This window comes from Lonchura striata, chromosome 5 (assembly GCF_050655825.1).
Source record: "Lonchura striata isolate lonStrDom1 chromosome 5, ASM5065582v1, whole genome shotgun sequence".
Lineage (NCBI taxonomy): Eukaryota > Metazoa > Chordata > Aves > Passeriformes > Estrildidae > Lonchura > Lonchura striata.
The window spans coordinates 59,354,947-59,375,230 of record NC_140707.1 but is presented as its reverse complement, the minus strand read 5'-3'; the positions used below and the strand labels follow the sequence as shown (position 1 = coordinate 59,375,230).

Genomic DNA, 20,284 nt, shown 5'->3' with positions numbered 1-20,284 from the left:
AAGATTCCATTCTCTATTAGTTCTTGCCCGAGTCATCAGCAATTATCTATAATGCTTCTGCCAGTTCTTAAAAAGGTAATCATATCAGAATCTGATAATTTGAAAATACTGACACTCTTGTGTAGTTTCTGTTCTTTTCCTAGCAATTAGAATAAAATTCCTGTTTGCATATATTTAAAGCTTTAATTTGTTAGGCTTTTTTGGTTGGAAAGAAAAATGGAAAAACTGATCCTTGTGCCTGTGCTGTAAAATTCAGTGTTTTTCTTTCCTGAAATAAAGCTAAGACAGCTTTACTTTTTAAAGCTTAAATTTAAAATGAGATTCTATCAGACCATAAATGGAACTTCATATTAAAATGTATGTGTGTAAATCCAAATGCTTGGAATGAGCATTGTCCTGTAGAGTAGAGCTCCTTTGGAATTTCTGGGGTACTTTAAAAAGCACACATCTTCAGGTGGAGAAGTGCCTGTAAATTCAAAATTAACATTTTCTGCTGAAAATAGTATGAGAAGAAACACTTCTGTAAGTAAAATCAAGTAATGTCCTTTTCTTGATGAAAATTTTTTCTTACTGCTTGAGATTGTAAGTATATCTAATACAGTTTCATTTTCTTCTCATAGTAGGCTGTGCTGGAACAAAAATGCAATGAAAGAAACACTGGATGAATGAATGAAAAGCCCTGCTTTGCAATCCCTCAGCATGGCGGGACTGCAGCTCATGACCCCTGCTTCCTCCCCAATGGGTCCATTTTTTGGACTACCATGGCAACAAGAAGCAATTCATGATAACATTTACACGCCAAGAAAATATCAGGTACTAGTGATAGTACTAATGCAGTAACATCAAAAAAAGTACAATTAAATCCATTAATTAATGGAAAAAGAACAAGAGCAGATGAAGAATGTGAGTGATTCACACTGGCAGGACATGTCTCTCTCAGCTCCACCTGTTGGGAGCTAATTCTTTAGTTTGGCTTTGTTTGATGTTTGTTACATCCCCCCTTCCCTCTTCTGTTTGCTCTAATGAGCAGAGCAGCCTTTAAGCCGAGTGTTCTCCTGCCACACTCTGCAGAATGCTGCTAAAGACAAATAAACTGTGCCTCTCAATTGTATGCATACATCATGTCGTCTTCACCCTCTCACTTTGTCTTCCACATGGTATGCTAATTTTGATTTTTGGTTCACGTCCTGGTCAAAGCAGCCCTCTAAAGTCAGAAACCCCATCAGGGTAGTCTGATTTTTCACTTTAAGGAAAACTGAGTTTTAGGATACCAGTACTTTTTGCACTGCAGAGGTGCCCAGAAGTGTTTTGTTAGCATTACTGAGAAACTTCGATCATCATCAGCTAGTCTACTTGCTTATTGGGCTGAATTGATGCGTGCAATTGGATTTAAAAGCTGTAGTTTTTCTTCATACCATCTATATAGCAACAGAATAATCTATTAAAAAGATCAATTCAGAAAGCTACCTGAGAGTAAATTGTGGTACTGAAGGATTTTCCACTTAAAAGCTGGCTATATATAGTGTATTAATATTTTTGAATTATTGTATTGTGAGAATACATTGTTATGAAATATGTGTTAATTATATGGCATTTAAAAGATTTCAAGTGATACTATTGACTTGTAGTTGTCTGTAGTTATCTTTTTTTTTTTTTTGTGTCAGCTTTTTCACTGCATTGCTGCAAGTAAGGACATTCTTATTTTTTAAACCTAGGTTGAACTGCTTGAAGCAGCTTTGGATCATAATACAATAGTCTGCTTAAACACTGGCTCAGGGAAGACTTTTATTGCAGTACTACTCACTAAAGAGCTGTCCTATCAGATCAGGGGAGATTTCAACAAAAATGGAAAGAGAACTGTGTTCTTGGTCAACTCTGGTAAGAGGAAATGTTGCTAAACACACTGCTAATACTTCCATGGAATATTCTGTAACAGAAGTTCTGTGAAAGCAAAGTTGGGAAAGACTTTTGTATAAAGCCTGCCACAGCAATGATGTGATGCCTTTCATCTTTTGTATTATGTAATCTGTTTATATATATAACATGTTCTGTTTTCTAGTTTAAAGTTAAGACATTGAATCTGAATTATAATTTAGTTAGCAATCTATTTCCTTGATGTGTTTCTGCATAGAAGCAGTTGTCATGTACACATGGTTTAACAGTCTAAGCTAAAGAGCACATTATGAAATGTGGTGCTAGGTTATATGACACACAACTTACAAATTAAAGTATGAGAAGATCTTTATGCAATAGAGATTTTTTTTTTTTCCTTAAGCAAATCAAGTTGCTCAACAAGTGTCAGCTGTCAGGACACATTCAGACCTTAAAGTGGGAGAGTATTCAAGTTTGGAGATAACTGAATCATGGACAAAAGAGAAATGGAATCAGGAGTTCTCTAAGCATCAGGTAATGTATTATGTAAAAACTATAAGCAAAGCATACAGAGAGGTTGGATCAAAAGTGATTCCTTACAATTATACATTTGTCTTTTATAAAAAGAAATCAAGCATATTGGTAATATTTGTATGTTAATTTTGAGGCAAATATATGTAAATGTTTTCAGGTTGTTTTTAAAAAGCCATCCTACAAGTCCTTTGTTTTCAATCTCCCTGAGATCTCCTTGTTCATTATGTTGATTGGAAAAGAAACTTTGAGTGTGCACACTGTATTTTAAATGATATTAAAATTTTATTAAATGTTAGGGTTTTGGGGTTTACTTTCTGGTGATTAGTAATGCTTTATGGAATATGTCTGAGGAACTCTGACAGAAGTGTTACTATATTTAGTGAAGTTCGAAGTGAGTGTAATAATTTTATCAACAAACTCAATTTTTATATGTTGTTGTACAAGAAATAAGTTCTTCTCTAACAAAAATTCTGAGAATGTCCTGCTTATGTTACAGCTGCAAATAGTTAAGATCTTATGAAGAACTAGCTTTCTTGCCAGGGACATGATGATATAAGGACATTAGCTTAATTTATTTGGATTATTTAATGATACTTGTTCTGCGTGGTCTGGTTGCTGTTGAGATTATCTTTTGTATTCATTTTTTAACTAGGCATGTGCGTGGAGAGATACATACTTATAAGTACACCCCCATTCTGAGAGATGGCTTTCTCCAGTAGAGAATGTTTTGGTCTCTTTTGTCCTTACCTGGGTGTAGGTAGATGAATAGGAATTGATATGTGCCAAGGCTGTCCCACAAGATTAGCAGAAAACTTTTCCTCCTTCACCTTGATTTCTGATAGCTTGTACTTGTTTTATACTGACATTTTTTTCCTTTCAATCTAGGTTCTGGTTATGACATGTCATGTTGCTTTGACTGTTTTGAGAAATGAGTATTTATCCCTGTCAAATATTAATCTTCTGGTGTTTGATGAGTGCCATCTTGCAATCCAGGATCATCCATACCGTGAAATTATGAAGGTACATTGATTACATGAATGTTTAATATACTTGATTGAGGAAGAAAAGTCAGAGGGAGAGCTGGAGAAATGGAAACCATTTAAGGCAACTTTTGCTACAAAAAAAATATTAGTGGAACAAATATTAGCATGTTTCTGGGACTGGAATTACTGTTTAAGACTTCAGTGATGCAATGTGGTAGAAGAATAATGTATTTTACAGTGGGTATTAAAGACAAATCTGTCTTTAACAGAGAAGCTAAATTAGGGGAATTTTTAAAATCATCAATAAAATATTTGAGTTAGGGAATGGGACATACTGATCAGTTTTTATTATTTTTAAAAATGCTGATCTCTAAAGGTGTTTTTGGGCTCTTCCCAGAATATTATTGGCTCCATGTAATTTTTGGCTTATAAGTGAGAGGATACCTGCATAATAAATATCTTTCCAAATCTCTCTTCAAGTGCATGTGCCTTTTTATATGATGTGGTACGTAATTGGTACAAAAATATTCTGTTTAATGCTAACTGTTTCCACTTTTCATGTTGTACATATTTACCTTTAAATGTGATAGCTGTTTAACTTCCAGTCAGTAGGATAGAAAATAGCAATTCAGTGTTTGGTTCCTTTTGCAACACCTGCTATTGAAATAAAAGTTTCCAGCCTAAGCATCATAAGTTTGCAGGTAGATAAACATAAATAATTTGTTTTGTTTCACAGATCTTTCATAAATGATTTGTTTTGTTTCACAGATCTGTGAGGATTATCCATCATGTCCTCGAATTTTGGGATTAACGGCTTCCATTTTAAATGGGAAATGTGATCCTGCTGAGTTAGAGGAGAAGATCCAGAAACTGGAGAAAATTCTGAAGAGCAATGCTGAAACTGCAACTGATTTGGTGGTCTTGGACAGGTGTGTATTAGAATGATTGTTAGTAAACTAATGCCTGCATTTTCTGTTTTGGATAGAGGAATAAACCAGTAGCAATATTTAGTCTTCTAAGTTTTAGAAAAGGTTGTGTGTCTATGATGCTGATATTCCATTTAGGATGGAGATGGAATGTTAAAAGGCTTTTGAGTATAAAGGTTGATTGGCCTTGGTAGGGAGGGATTTTCTGTAGTTAAAAAACAAAACAAAAGATACAACAAAACAGATCCTCTTACAAAAAAACCCCAAAACAACCAAAAACACCTGTCAACATACCACCAAGCTAAAAACCCGACATTTCATTAAGTACTTCTGAACTTTTAAAATGCACTCTTTTGTGTGGAGTGTAACTGTTTCATGTCCAGTGTATGCCATAATGTCACTATTTAGGAAAATGTGGCAACATCCACAGTACAATGTGCTCTTAATGCAAGAGCAGTGCCTTTTTTTTCCCCCTCAAATGTATAGCCTGGGTTTTAAAGACTAATGAAAGAGGGAGATGAGAGGAGGTAGTAAATACTTAAATAACAGAGCAAGTGAGTTACAGAATCTAGATTCCTGGGAATGTTTAAACTAAAGGTGGAGATAATGCAATGACTTGGTGTAGGGAAAATTAGGGTGACGTGATTGCTAATGTAGTATGTTTTCTTCTACCGCCTATGCGGTATTGTTGAATTTCAGAAAAAGTTAAAGGTGGTTCTTTATGTTATAGAACAGGTGTTTTGTCCGTGTGTAAGTGTTTTAAATGCATTTTTTTTAACTTCTCTGAACCATTTCCTTTTAAGAATTTCTTGCCATTCAAGAATAATAATTGCATAAATGCATATAGAGACATAAATTTACATTATGTAGATTGGTTTTCTTTTGTATAGCAAGTGAGTGCGCTTTCAAAAACAAGTGAAGATGTTGGTGAAGTAATTAGAATTTGCTTAAATTTTCCAGTATTTGAAATGAGGATTACAATATTAGCCTTCTTTTTAGGAGTGCATTAGAACAGTATCTAGCATTAAGTATTTCAGGTGGTGGAGGTTTTTGCTGAAGTGTTTAACTGTATAACTTTTAATAATTGTGTTTCTGAGTACACATCATGTTGCTGTTGTGTTTGCTGTATAAACTTAAGAGCTGAAATAGCTCTGTCTTTCAGAAACTGTGTTTAATTTGATCTTTGCCTTCATTAAGATATACTTCTCAGCCATGTGAGATTGTTGTAGACTGTGGACCATATACTGACAAAAGTGGGTTGTATGGAAGATTATTAAAGGAATTGGATGAAGCACTTGCTTTCCTGAATGACTGCAACATATCTGTACATTCAAAAGAAAGAGATTTTACCTTAATTTCTAAGCAGGTAAGGATATCAAGAAATGTGAGATCTGGGGAGTAGAAATCTTACTACTGTTTTTCTTTGCCATGTATGTTACATAACTGAAACCTCCTTAGCTAGCCATCCTTCATTATCTGAAGCAAAAAGACTTCTGATTTTTATGTTCATTGACATGCAGTTGTTTTCATAAATAAGTGGGGCTTCAATGTCAGGCATTGATTAGAATTCCATTTAGTTTGAGATTCAGATTTGCTTAAAGCACTAAAACAATTCTGTACCCTAATGTTGTAGGTCCTTATTTCTGAAGTTAAGAATTTGCATTTCCCAATCTTCTATGACCTTTGAATAATTCAGTACAGAAGAGGAAATAATGCTTCAGGAAGAATTTGGACTGTTGCCTGTTGTATTAAAAGCTGGTAAAGAAAGGATTTAGGCAAAAATTCCAGCCAGAGATATGCAGTGTCTCTAATTTATCTTAGAATAATATTGGACTAGGGCCACACCTTGCTGGAACAGAACTTGAATCTCAGGCTTGCCCCTGACTTCCTGTGTTTGCCCCTGTGGTTGTCCTGACCTTTGGCAAAAGATGGTCCAGAAGGTGTGGAGTGTTTAGCAGGGACCTTTCACACAGTGGGTCCAGGTACCTTTTTTGACCCTGCTTGGCCTTCCTGGTTTGGAATTGCCTGCTAAGCTGCAGCTGTGTAGAGATGCAAGTTTTTGAACAAGAAGTCAGTAGTGAGTCGCTTCTGTGACTATTCCTGTAATAGTCCATGATAAATTTGGGGAGCGTATTTCTTTCTTCAGCCCATAATAATCCAGTTTCCTTTATTCTTAGAAACTGAGGACTCTGACACTGTCTGTAAAATATTATCTGTGCCAGAGGGAAAGATGGCACATAAGGTGCCTTAGGGTACATAAGGCAGCCTATCATAGTACATGGGAATTGGACATCCTGGTTACTTTTGTGCTAAACTTCAACTGTAATAGGCTAAAATACATAAGGAATGCTGTCTGGAGGCAATCTTCATGACTTGCAGAGTCTAGAAGAATGGATTAACTGTTCTACATCTAATGCTTGTAACCCTCTATGCTTGTTCTAAACCAGTAGCTCTCTGTGAAGATGGAGACGCCCATATTAAGAAAAGAGTTTCAGACTGAGGTGCTTTATGTCTTGGCAGTGTAGAGTATCAAGTCTCTAACTGCAGTTACAATTAGTCTAGATAGTTTTGCCCTTAAGTCTTAGAACTACTAAACTTCACAAAGGATAGGACAGCATCAAGATGATGAGAGCCTGTTCTTTATTTCCTCACAGAAGGGAAGAAGGAAGAGAAATTAAAGCAGCAGCTCAAAACCAGTGTCCTTTTATGGTACCATTGTAGTTCTTCTGGTACAATACAGGGCATCCAAATAATAAGTCCTTTTAATAGTGTTATCAGTGTACCCCATTTCCAAATTTCTAGTTTATCTGACAGCTTTGCTCTTCCAGAGGAAACAGCTTCTCATAAGATAAGATTATGCTGGTACTCTAATGCCTATTCTGTTTTCTCTGAATAGGATACAGTTTTCTCTTTTTATTATTCCACCCACATGTACTGTGTTGTTTTTCCTAGGATAGACTTCCTAAGGCTGCCTTAAGGCCACCATGCAACTTTCTGGTTATATACTTCTGAAACCCTGCCAGCTGTCAGTAGTAAATAAAGTAAAAATGCCCAGTGAAATGCTTATTCTATTAGTTCTGTGTATATAGTAAAGAGAAGAATTTTTGCTGTGTTTATCTAGCTGATTCAAAAAGTATTATTCTTTTTAGTATAAATTTCAAATTGCAATTTTACAAAATGGCAAAATTTTGATTAAGTTTGGGGTTTTTTGGAGATTCCAAATGTACAGTTTGATGTTGATTGGTAGTAATTTAAGGGGGAGGGGGGAACTTGCTCCATTAAAAGCACCAAATTTCCCAAGGTCATCTAAATAAGAAAAGCAGACTTCTGCTTTTTTTTTTTTAAGTAGAAAAATTGCCATAATCCTTAGACTATGCTGTAAGAGGAAAAAAGTCCCTAGTCTTAAATGAATAGTTCATGAATGTACTCTTTGAACTGATACTTGAATTCATTTGTTGTAGATATTGTCAGACTGTCGAGCTGTGTTGGTTGTTCTGGGACCGTGGTGTGCAGATAAGGTAGCTGGGATGATGGTGAGAGAGCTGCAGAAGTATATCAAACATGAACAAGAGGAGCTGCACAGGAAATTTTTATTGTTTACAGACACTTTCCTAAGGAAAATACATGCACTCTGTGAAGAGCACTTCTCGCCTGCCTCACTTGACCTGAAATTTGTGACCCCAAAAGTAATAAAGCTGCTTGAAATCTTGCGCAAATACAAACCATATGAACGGCAGCAGTTTGAAAGTGTTGAATGGTATAACAATAGGAATCAGGATAATTACGTGTCTTGGAGTGATTCTGAAGATGATGATGAGGATGAAGAAATTGAGGAGAAAGAGAAGCCAGAGACTAATTTCCCATCTCCCTTTACTAATATTTTATGTGGAATTATTTTTGTGGAAAGAAGATACACAGCAGTTGTTCTAAATAGGTAAAGCTTTTTATTATTCTGAAGGAAAAAGGCAGACTTAGCTGCCAGGATGCTAATATAATGATTTTGTAGGGGATTGTCTTGTATTTTCAGAACTCTATTCATAAAGCTGGTTTAGGAGATCATACGGGAATATTTCTAAAGCATATGAGAAGGGCGTATGTCTTTGAAAGTTGTACTCAAGGACTTGTTTCAGACCTGAGTTTTTAATTTGATTCCTTTAGAAGGCAAAATGTGAAATACTGTACTGAACCTGTAAAATAAGCACATACTGATTTGTTGTAATTGGTCTTTAGATCTATATTTTCAATGGATGTTGGAAACTTCTCTAGCCTACTGAGTTCAATACTTCTGGAAATCTCACCATTACCCTAGTAAATCACAATATTATATGATCCAAGTCTAGAGAAAATTAAACTTACCTTTGCACAAATACCTCTTAAGATTTACCAGTACTGCTTTCACAGTTGATGTTTATAAAGCACCTATTTAGTCAAACACTAAGTGCTTTCTTAAAGTCTCCACCAAGAAAAATGAATGTGGGAGTATTTGCCAACTGGCAGTATGGTATTTCCTTATCAGTTCCAATTCTTGAATGTGATGCATGTTAGTTATGTATAACACTTAATTGTTAAAACCTGTTTGCCACAAACTGTGAATGCCATGATTGATTCACCTATGCTGGATTTGGTTTTTGATAGGTTTCTCTGATAGTGTAGTGTTGTCCTGTGGCAGGTGTTCATTGCATTCTGGATACCTCTAAATCTGACCCTCTGTTGGTACACTTTTGCTAGAGTTAATAAATGTATAACATATCCTTTGATCTGCAGATTTGTCTATGTCAACTTTTCTCAACTTTTATCTTTTTTCCTTTTTTGCGTTTTAAATATGTTCACATAAATCTGCAGTATGAGGCAAACCAAGCTGTTCAGCAAAATGAACATATTCTGTTAATAAGTCTTGAAGAAACGACATTAGTAGTCTTTTGCTGAACTGAAATGAGTATTTCATTACCCTACAGGGAATGAACAGAATTCTGAAAACTTTTTTCTTCTCTGTTCAGTCATGAATGTGATTTAAATCATATTGGTTTTCCACTGTGCATTCATTCTTGTATTTTGTGATTTATACACTATACAATATCCAAACTGCTCTTGAACCTGACAGAATATGGACTCTAGATTAAATAGATGATCAAATTCTGCCATCTTTGAGCTTTAGGCACCTTGAGTAGAGGTTATTGGTGGCAAAATATAAAACTATATGTAACTTTTTATCCCCTTCTGAAAGCTATCTGCCAGACTCTCAAAATGCTCCTTTACCTCATGTAGCACCTGATTTCAGAACACCCGATTGTATTGACCATCCGACTGGAGCTGTTGGAATTAAGACTGGAAGCCTTCGGTGGAGAAGCTCACTGTAGGCCCTCTTCAGCAGAGCGTGTTTAATTTAAGGGCCTCTGCTGTACTTAGGCTTATATAGGGGAAAGACTCTACTGAATGGGCAAGTCCTGAATGTTTGAATTAGTGTATCACGGCTGCTTCCAGTAATGGAACTGAGTTAAAACAGAAGTATAATTTTTCTTAAAACACAGTTATTATGGTAGTATTTAGATTACCATTTTTTGAAATCTAGGATGACTAAAGAAGGGCAAAACTCATGGCATGAGTTGTACTTTCTGTATTATTATACTTGGTGGAGTGGCTTGCTTACTGTTTAAATTGGTGTATACAAATCAGTTATGGTGCCTATAAGTGCTTTTTCAGAATACAAGACATTTTCTAAAGGCCAGTTCCTTTCCATTTGCATTTCGGTGCCTCTTAGCTCCCTTAAGAGAAGGGTTTGAAAGCAGAAGTTTGAAAAGCAGAAGTTATCTGTTTGAAAAACACCACCTGTTACCTACCACAAATAGTTTTTTTTAGTCACAGGTTTGAAGTCCTATATGTTTCTTAGGAACTTGGTGAAGATTTGCAATGAAATGTTTATTCAGATGCTTTGAATTGTCCATTTCTATGCAAATAAACTAAAGTAAGAATGTTTGAGATGTTTAATATGTACTCAATTTGTGTGACCTCACAGATATGCCATGTTGAAAAAGAAATAAAAAAAATATTTCTGTCCAGTTATTAACCCATACGTTCTTAGACTGTCTCAAGAACCTAGACTGCATACAGAAATACAACTCCATTTGTCCTTGAACTAACTAACCACATTTGTACTTCAGCACAAGTGGATCCCTCTAGTCTTGTTTCCCTGAGGACAGCAAGCTGTATGCCTGTCTTCTGTCCTCTTGCCTATCTCCCTGTTCATTCCAGTTTTAAGAGATTGCAGAGAAAGAAAGCCTTCAAGGTGTTTTATGTTCCCATAAACGTTGTTTAAAATGCGGACTAGGAAAGGGGGCCAGACTTCAGTAGTTTCCCCAGGGTAGAAAGAGTAGGGAGAACTTTGCTGTTTTCCCTCTGGTTTGACAGCAGCTTGCTGGGCACATGGTAGGCGTGTAGCTGGGGACTGGCACTGCATCTCTCTACTTCTGTGAGGCAGAAGTGCTAGAGATTTTTTGGGGAAAGGTTTGAGTTATGCTGGAGGTGCAAAGAGACATGCTGTTCTTTGCCTGTGGGGAGCACCTAGTAATGGACATGATGGATATCTTTGAGCAGAGTAGTAGTAGTGGGATGGCTATAGTGACACATGCAAGGGATTTTTTTTGTATATGATCCCTTGGTTTTTATTGGCTCTCCTTTTCAAAAGCCTATTGCAGTTGAGTAATTCCAAATTCTGTTCATCCTGGAAACTGATCAACTAATGATGCTTCAGCATACTTACTTTGATTGCATGCTGTAATTGTGGTTTTAAATCCATAAATGCCTCATTTTTAGATTTCATGCATTATTTAGGTGAGCGATCTTCTGCCTTATCTGTGAAATCAGAGCACTGCAGAAGCCAGTCTTTTCTACTTCTGTAACCTAAAGAATAAACTGAGTGTAAATAAAGTGAGGGCATGAAAGTCCCTCACATCCCTGTTGATTATTCCTTTTAAAGAATTGTATTTGAGGTAGATGTTCACAAGTAGTGAACAGCTCACCGTGTAGGCTGAGGATCACTCTTGAGAAAAACAGGTCAACATTTTGTCACCAGTAGACTTGAACAGAATATATATTCTAATATTTAGTAGAATTACAATCTTACGTTTTAACCTAGAAGTTAACATTTTATACTAAAGAATCGTAATTTTGTTGAGGAAGCAGATACCGTTTTCTTCTAAAATCAGCTAGAGCCTACAGAAAAAGATTAACAAAGTAATTTTGAGTAGAGTGGTTTAACAACAGAGAGCCTTAGAGTAATTGATTTAAAAATACCTAGTTTTGCTGTGGCAGGTATGTGTGTGATGCATGAGCACTCCTTATGTTTCTGTATGCAGTCTGTCTTGTAACCTTACAGAGGTTTTTGAGAAGGCTGCAGTCAGTTTGCGTTAACATTACTTAATTGTCATGCTTCCACTTTTCCTTTTATTATAGATCTTACAAATAATAGATTTTCCTCCATTTTGTAGGTTGTGTAACTTCTAAAAACACGTGTAATATTTTTAGGTTGATAAAAGAAGCTGGCAAGCAAGATCCAGAACTGGCTTACATCAGTAGCAATTTTATAACTGGACATGGCATTGGCAAGAACCAGCCTCGTAACAAGCAGATGGAAGTAGAATTTAGAAAACAGGAAGAGGTAACTTTGAGAAAAAAAAATTCCACTGGCAGTACTATTTTTTTGTGTGCATGCCTTTGAAAACAAAACAAATCAACAGGCAGAATCTGGGGCACAGTCACTGGAAGTTTATAGCTTTGTTTTAACAAATATACTTACTTATTGGAGATACAGATGTTGTTTGTAAAACAATAAAATTATGGAGACATTGCTATGCCACATTATACAAACAGAAATTAAAACTTCATGTAAAATCGTGTTTATATCTAGTCAGACCATTATCTATTTTTTCTGCGTTGTTTTAGTGGTAATATTATATGTTAAGAATGTAAAGAATGTGAGGCTTACTGACATTTTCAGTAGTTAAGCTGATTTTAATATTTCTAAATGTGAATTTGCTTAATTATTGTATATTAAAATGTTAAAAAAAATCCCTGATTTTATGTAATTTAAAGCTCATCCTGGCTTGGTTGTGGTCCAGACAGCACGCTTTTTCCTTAGTATTGTTTCATATATAGTATGAATATCAGAAGTGCCAGCTCTAGAATGTGCTCTACCCCCTGAGGATGCTTCAGCCTCAGGAATGTTTGGAAAAAGATGGTGTCCTGAAAGCATAATTTGTTTTTTCTTTAATACCACAACTGAAAACTTGTAAGTAAATGGGGGGGATCCTCTCCATTGCTACAGGTTATAGTAGCTTCTTAGACACATGTGATTCCACATACCTGATTTTATTCTTAGAAATCTTCTGGTTTTGATAAATACTCTTGTTATGTTTCTGAAAAGATTCTTTGTAATAGTTTTGTATTTCCATGTCTGGACATGTTTTGGGGGTGTTTGAGCTGCTCGTCTTGGTTTTATTGCCCTTTGTTGAATTTCATGATGGAAACAGATCTTGTAAAATTAATCTCTAAAATTTGTCCTCATTACTTTTGCAGGTTCTTAGAAAATTTCGAGCACATGAGACCAACCTACTTATTGCTACTAGTATTGTGGAAGAAGGTGTTGACATACCAAAATGCAATTTGGTGGTGCGTTTTGATTTGCCCACAGAGTACCGTTCCTATGTGCAGTCAAAAGGAAGAGCTAGAGCACCAATTTCCAATTACATTATGTTAGCAGATACAGACAAAATCAAAAGTTTTGAAGAAGATCTTAAGACATACAAAGCAATTGAGAAGGTATGAGGTCAAAGGAATGGGCCTGGGTTTTTTTAAGTGTATCTTAGTACTTTTTCAGGGAAAAAATCTCTCATCATGTTCTGTTCTTGAAATGTTAAGATCCTCCGAAACAAATGTTCAAAATCTGTTGATGCCAGTGAAACGGAAACTGAACCTGTTGTTGATGATGATGATGTCTTTCCACCCTATGTATTGAGGCCAGATGAGAACAGTCCAAGGGTTACTATTAACACTGCTATTGGACACATAAATAGGTAAGAGGTTATTCACTCCTTACTTCATATCATTGAATGAAAGATTTCTTAGTGTGTCTCGCAGCATGGATGCATGGGGCATTATACATGTTTCTTCTTGGGTATCTTGACAGAATCTTCTTTCTTAAAGAAAGTGGTCACAGAGGTTTGAAGAAGGTTTGCTTTCTTTATCCTACCAGAGGTTCTAGCTCTGATAATAAATGTAGTAATGTTGATTCCTGTTTAATTAAAAGCTTCTCTGAAAATATTCAGCTTCAAAATGTGTAGTAGAGTTTCATTTTTGCTCTTGTCAAGCTAGTTTAAAAAATAAATAAATGAACCGTTAAAACAGTAGTTAAATCTTCCAGTTCTAGTATTCATATTTGTAGTAGCATTCTTTTGTCATCTTTACAAACAAAACCACAGTAACTAAAGTCCACCAGACAGGATGGGAGATACTCAAATATCAGCTCTGTGGGGAGGTTCTCAGTGACAGGAAGACAAAAAAGACAAGGAAGAACCGGGAAGTTGTGAACCAGTCAGTTTAGCTATAGTCATATGGAATGCTATGGACCAAGTCCTCATGGCAACAGCTTTTAGGCCCATAAAGAAAAGCAGGTTGGTAGAAACCAACCAAGTTTTACTGAGGGCTTTTTATCTCTGGTGTCATTAAGTGGTTGAGTCTGTGAAAAGCAGTGAATGTCATTTAAAGCTTGTGGTGCAATTGCCAAAGTACTACATTAGTAACTAAATTCTTGAGATGCAGACTGTTTTGATGGATTGCCTGGTAAATAAAGCTTCTCAAAGCAGTCAGATTTGAAGCATGAATGGTTCAAAGGCTGTCTGGCAGGTGGGTATATGTGGTATTACATCTGGACTGTTAAGAGGTCCAGCACAATTAAACATCAAGATGTTGACATTTAATACCGAGTTGGGAGAGAGGGAAGTCAGTACAAGGGAGGAAAGGTGGGAGGGGGAAACCATGATAAACAGGAGGAATAAGACAAAAATAAACTCAGGAGACATAATGGGAACTTTGGGACCTAGTAGGAAACAGCCTTGTGCATCATTACAAGCTGGAGTAACCTTTCTGGAGACCAAGTTTATAATAAAGGATTTGGAAGTCTTCTGCTCTGAAGTTGGTTGAATATGAGTCAGTATTGTACCTTTACAGTGCTCAGTGTGCCTGAAATCATCTTCTGTTGCATTCATATCAGTAAGGTAAGGTTCTACTGCAATGTGTTTTTGTAGGTTTTGATGATTTGTAAAATGTTTGTCTACTCAGGTACTGCGCTAGATTACCAAGTGATCCATTTACACACCTGGCTCCCAAGTGTAAGACCTGGGAACTACCTGACCATACCTTTTACTCTACTCTCTACCTGCCAATCAACTCACCTCTTCGAGCTTCAATTGTTGTAGGTATTTGGGCAAGGAAATACATAAATATGTAGGGCTAAGGATGGTCTGTGCCATTTCTAGATTTAAATGAAAACTAGTTTTTTCTGTATTGTAGTCTCTATCTGGTTTTAGATCACTGTCTGTTTTTGTTATAATTCATATTCCATCAGTTGTTGCCTATGCCAAAGGCAAAAGTATTTAGATATTCTCTCCTGTACATTCTTACTGCATGCACTTGTCCTTCATTGGTTTTGATCAATAGTATAGTTGAGTTATTGTAGTTTTGGTTTCCATGGAAAAACAAGCCTGAATATCTTCACAAAACTGTTGTCAATGTTTTTTATGAAAATTTTGCTTGCCTCAAGTGTTTGTGTTAAACTAAGCATATATAAGTAACTTGCTAGTAAACCTAAGTTTTTACAAAGTATTTAAATGTTTATAGGGCCCTCCAATGAGTTGTGCAAGATTGGCTGAGAGAGTTGTCGCTCTTATTTGCTGTGAAAAACTGCACAAAATTGGTAAGGACTGGAAAAACAACCTTTTTGTTAAAGTATATTTTCTAGTTGAGAAATTGCCTATGGTATAGATGTATATGTACATGCCTTTCTCCTGGAGCTTTCTTTCTCCTGCAGCTTTCTTTCACTTGCCTTGTTTTGTGATGTGGTCATGTACTTACTAATTTAGCTTACACCATGTAAGCTGAAGTTAAATTTCCCAGGGAAATGTGGTGATTTAACAAATTTCTTATTAAACAGCAAAAGCAACTTTAGTACAAGAGACAAAGATTTTGGCATTGAATATACTTAATTGGGGAAAGAGTCTTGTTCTCTAGGAGGTACTGATTATAGGTCAGAAACTACATCCTACAGCCAAAAGAACATGTTTTTTAAAGTGAATTTTGACAAAATATAAAGTATACAACCCTAAATTTATTGCCTTCTCCACTGTATTCTAAGTCATGATCTGAAAATAGGACATTGCAGGACTACTTCAGCTCTTTTTTCTACTAAGGATCATGGAGCATGTTCTTCATTGTGGAACATTTTAAAGATAATTGTGCTACTGTTTTGGTTTTATTTTTTTAGTAAAGTATAGAAGTATTTGTGTTTTTTAAGCAAAAAAAGAATTTTAGGTCTAGGGTTTATATTTTTTTTCTGAGTTTAACCTTTTGAGCACTGAATTCATACCAACAAATATACCCAAGAATGGCACCCTGATGGTGGCTCAGTCCAGTGTTGGAAGTGCACATTCAAAAGCAACAATTTACTTTTTAGAATGATACAGAAATATAATTTTTCCCTCTTCCTTTGTATAACTCCATGGGAGCAATTTTAAAGTAAGTGTTTCAGTTGAAGAACACTTTTGGGCAAAAAGAATTCTTGGATATTTTAGTTAAAGAATTCAATTTTTAATTAAATATAAGAGGTTTTTTTTTTAACTACAAATAAGCACTTTTTCTCATAATTCAGTCTTTATCACTCTTTCCCCAAAGCTGTACTTTTGAAGCCTTGCAGTAGTCCATGTATATTAAAACCTTACATATGAGTGTTTTCACAAGCAATCTCACTGCTATGTAATATCTGAAGGAACCAAGATCTGATTGTTCATAATGCTATTTCTTTGTACTTTTCCGTAATATCCAGGTGAACTGGATGATCATTTGATGCCAGTTGGTAAAGAAACGGTTAAATATGAGGAGGAACTTGATTTACACGATGAAGAAGAAACCAGTGTTCCAGGAAGGCCAGGCTCTACGAAACGAAGACAGTGCTATCCTAAAGCTGTGAGTATCACTGACTGCTGTCCAGATCTCTGATCTAATGCTTTATGTACTCATAAGACAGAATTGCCAACTTTTAATTGTAGCTGATTAGAAATTTTTAGAAGTCTTGTATTTACTTTGATGTTCTGATTCTGTGGAAGCTTGCAGTGCTACCTGAGTTTATGGTACCACGTGCTTTGGAAGCCTGTCTGTAAGCTCAGAGAACATTCTCTTTCTGTAGGGCTTGTTGACAAATATTTATTTGCCTAGTATGAAAACAACTGTGATGAAAACAGTTCTGCATTAATAATCTGTAAAGTCTTTACCTTATTACTGGCTTTCAGGACAAATAATTGAACACTAAAGATGTGTCCCTAGCTAAATACAGAAATATGTTTGGGTTTTTTTTCTGGATGCATGGTTTAGTTTGGCAAGTTTAGTAGTTGAACACAGAATTTCATAATTCCTAGTTTAAATCTTAGAATATCAAATAAGGGTACCTGTAATTTTATTTTTTACTTTTAAAGTAGTTCTAAATATTATACTTTAATATTATACTTGATCTCTTGAAACGGTCACACAAGAAAATACAGCTCTGTGTTAAGTAATGTATTCACAGTCTGTTACAACAGGTTTCAACCATACCAACTTGTACAATTGGACTTCTTAAATGGCATTTGTGGGAGGAATTAGAAATACTTTAAGAGAAAATGGAGAAAAGAAGCTTTGTAAGAGTATTTTGCAGCTACTCTGGAAACCTTCCTTTTTCCCATGCAGTTGTTACAGGTTCTGTCTAAGGTCCTTTGAATAGGACAGGTAACTCATATAGAATCTGATAATCTTTACATATTACAAAGATGCATAGTTTGCATTTTTGCACAGTATGCCTTGTTACAAGTGCTTTTCTCTGTCCTTTTCCCTCTCTAGTGATTGTTGGAATAGGGGTGATTCATAAAATGCAAAATGGTATCTCATTCAGAGGAGTTGATTTGTTAAGTGATGCATCATTCTTTCTCAGTTATTTTTTAATAGGGAGTCTAAGAATTCTTTCCCTTGCCTTTGTCCCAACTTCTCACATCTGGAAAAGAAGCTTTGGCAAATATTTAAGGTCTGCAAGATCCTCTTGGGTTTAATGTAGTTATTAAATTTATGAGTAATTTTCCATTAAGCCAAAGCCATAGTTTTATTGCAGTGTAACTTTAAAATCCAGGACTACATGTGTTGCAATTTAGTTTTAGATAAACAGGAGGATCATTTTGAGGCCTGCAAAGTAATGAACTTCTACCAAACATAAAATATGGTTTCTTAACATCTATGACAAATCTGAGCAGCAGAATTAAAATTGCTTGTGGCTGTTGAGAGTATTCACATCTGCCAGCTAGAATTGTAATGAGAAAACTCGTACAGTGTAGTGCCTGGGTGAAGGGGCAGTGTATTGAAGTTTATTTATGTGTTTGTCCCAAGTGTATCAAAACATTTTTGATACTTTTAAATAATTCTACTGGAAAAAATCTGTATTAATGAAGCTGTAGGTTCAGTCAAGTTAGTTTTTTATTTTCCTGAGTATGCACACTTTCCCTTTTACTTTTTTTTTCTGTTCTTCTGTTAAGTTCCAAAGGTCTTGCACATAAAATATACTCTAGTGTACTGGTTAAATGCAGACATTTGCATTTAAAAAAAAAGTTTATTTTAATCTGCCTAAAGTGAGGAGAGGCATGTTTTGCCTCCATCCACTACAGCAGAAAGGAAGCTTCTAAGCATACCCAAAAGCAAGATTAAAATACAAACAAAGTTAAGTGGTGTGATCCAAAGCAAAAATACAACTTCATATTTTATAAGAGAGAAAGGAAAGAGAGAAGAGAGAAAATAGAAAAGTAGGAAAATGCCGAGAATAATTATGAGATGCACATGAAAGGGGCTGTTACTACCTTGGGTCCAACGCTGGCTTGCGGAGTGTGATGTGTCTCTCTCCAGTCAAGGCTTGCCAGTGAGGGAGCAGAGCCATGGCAGCGGGACCAGCACAGGGGATAGGGGGCACAAACAGCCTCACAAGGCAGTGTAGGACAGCACAGACAGCAAACATTCCAGCACTATGTAGATTTGGCAGCACCTTTGGCAAGGTTGGGCACTTGCTTGTAGAGGATTTTGATAGTTGGCAACATGTCCACTTCATTGGCTAGCTCTCATGTATCAAAAATCAGCTACTTGTTTGCTCAATGTATCGTCATCAATTTTTTGAATTATTTTCAAAAAGCGCACTTAATTTTCTAAAACAAAACAGTTCATCAGGCTTTTGTTAGAGGCAATTTGAAACTTGATTTTTCAAACCTTAATCTTCAAAGAGGCAGTGGAGACACATTCCTTACTTTTTACTCGTTCACGACATTCCACCCTGTGGTTCTCCATTGCCTTGAGGAACATGGATGTAGTCTTCTCCCACAGTGGTGATCCAAGTATAGCAAGCAGAGGGGGAAAGCGAGATGAGTAAGTGTGTTATCATGCACATAACCAGGCTAGTGCCCACAATTAAAAATACAAATCCAGTGGTAGCTACAACTCCTAGTTTGTGATAACCACTTTCCCCATCCTGTAAGCTCTAAAGTCTTTAGGAGGGTAGTGACCCATGATCTAGGTTCTGATCCATCAAATCAGTCTTGTGTCTGCATAGATGGAAACAGTTCTTCAGCTTGATCACTTCTTTCTTTCATCTTGGCTCATGCCTCCTCAAGTGGAGATTGAGGCATTATGGATGGTAATGCAAGAGCACTCAGTTACAGGGAGAATATTTTGGAATCAATATCCCTTTGTTTTTCAAGTAGTCAGTAACGGGTGATCTGTACTTGCTCCCGGGGTAAGGCTTGACATTGGTTACAAGGGAGGGAGGAAGAGTACGGGTGGCACATAATAGGCATAGATGGTGAGTTTCTTTCCCAAACACCCATATTCCACCTTCTTTGTCAGTCCACACCTTTCTCTTCAGGTGGTCCAGTCCTAATAAATTTGTAGGGCAGTGTCCCAAAAGTATTAGAGTTTCAATCTCTTTCTGCTTCCCCAGCAACCAGCACCTTACCTTAGCAATCTTTTGAGGCTGGGCATGTCTAATGGCACCCACCACCAATATACCTTTATTTGAGGGAAGGATTCCATGTGAAGAGGGATCTTCAACTTTGAGGGCAGACATTTGAGCTCCAGTATCTACTAGGAAAGTTACAGGGACTTTATGGGGACCAATAGGATAGGTTGTTACTAAGTCTCCTTTAGAATTTTTGGTAAGTCTTCTTATGAAAAGCCACCCTCTATCTCCCAGCTCATCTACTGAGGACAAAGGAAAATTCATGGCTGCCATGCCAGGCTGCTGGCCAAACATTTTTGCTTAAGAAAGAAAACACTGCTTGAGCTCAGAATAATTTTTTTTTGTTCCTTATTTTTAGCAATGTGTTTCCAAATAAACATTAGAGGACTGATTCAGAGAATAATAACATGGTACACTTTGCTGATTTTTATCATGATAATGTTTTTTCTTATTTTGATTTTTTTTTTCAGATTCCAGAGTGTTTGAGGGATAGTTATCCCAAACCCGATCAGCCCTGTTACTTGTATGTAATAGGAATGGTGTTAACGACTCCTCTACCTGATGAGCTCAACTTCAGGAGACGAAAGCTATATCCTCCTGAGGATACAACAAGATGTTTTGGCATATTGACAGCCAAACCTATACCTCAAGTAAGGAATCTACTTCCCTTCCTTATTCTGCATGCC

The 20,284-nt window shown here is 36.2% G+C and overlaps 1 protein-coding gene across 6 annotated transcripts in view; it reads left to right on the top strand.

Annotated features, from left to right (window-relative positions):
- Nucleotides 1-20,284, top strand: part of DICER1 (dicer 1, ribonuclease III) — a 63,105-nt gene that overhangs the window by 25,651 nt on the left and 17,170 nt on the right. For 5 of the 6 annotated variants that reach the window (XM_021549683.4, XM_085580680.1, XM_021549682.3 and 2 more), the window contains exons 4-17: nucleotides 621-813; nucleotides 1,716-1,878; nucleotides 2,276-2,406; nucleotides 3,292-3,426; nucleotides 4,158-4,318; nucleotides 5,513-5,681; nucleotides 7,777-8,249; nucleotides 11,837-11,969; nucleotides 12,887-13,129; nucleotides 13,229-13,383; nucleotides 14,648-14,780; nucleotides 15,206-15,281; nucleotides 16,407-16,546; nucleotides 20,069-20,248. In XM_021549683.4, the coding sequence (XP_021405358.3) occupies nucleotides 670-813; nucleotides 1,716-1,878; nucleotides 2,276-2,406; nucleotides 3,292-3,426; nucleotides 4,158-4,318; nucleotides 5,513-5,681; nucleotides 7,777-8,249; nucleotides 11,837-11,969; nucleotides 12,887-13,129; nucleotides 13,229-13,383; nucleotides 14,648-14,780; nucleotides 15,206-15,281; nucleotides 16,407-16,546; nucleotides 20,069-20,248 (2,436 nt within the window). In that variant the 5' untranslated portion in view covers nucleotides 621-669. The remainder of the gene's footprint in view (nucleotides 1-620; nucleotides 814-1,715; nucleotides 1,879-2,275; nucleotides 2,407-3,291; nucleotides 3,427-4,157; nucleotides 4,319-5,512; nucleotides 5,682-7,776; nucleotides 8,250-11,836; nucleotides 11,970-12,886; nucleotides 13,130-13,228; nucleotides 13,384-14,647; nucleotides 14,781-15,205; nucleotides 15,282-16,406; nucleotides 16,547-20,068; nucleotides 20,249-20,284) is intronic. The other variant, XM_031504918.3, reaches the window with a different exon arrangement.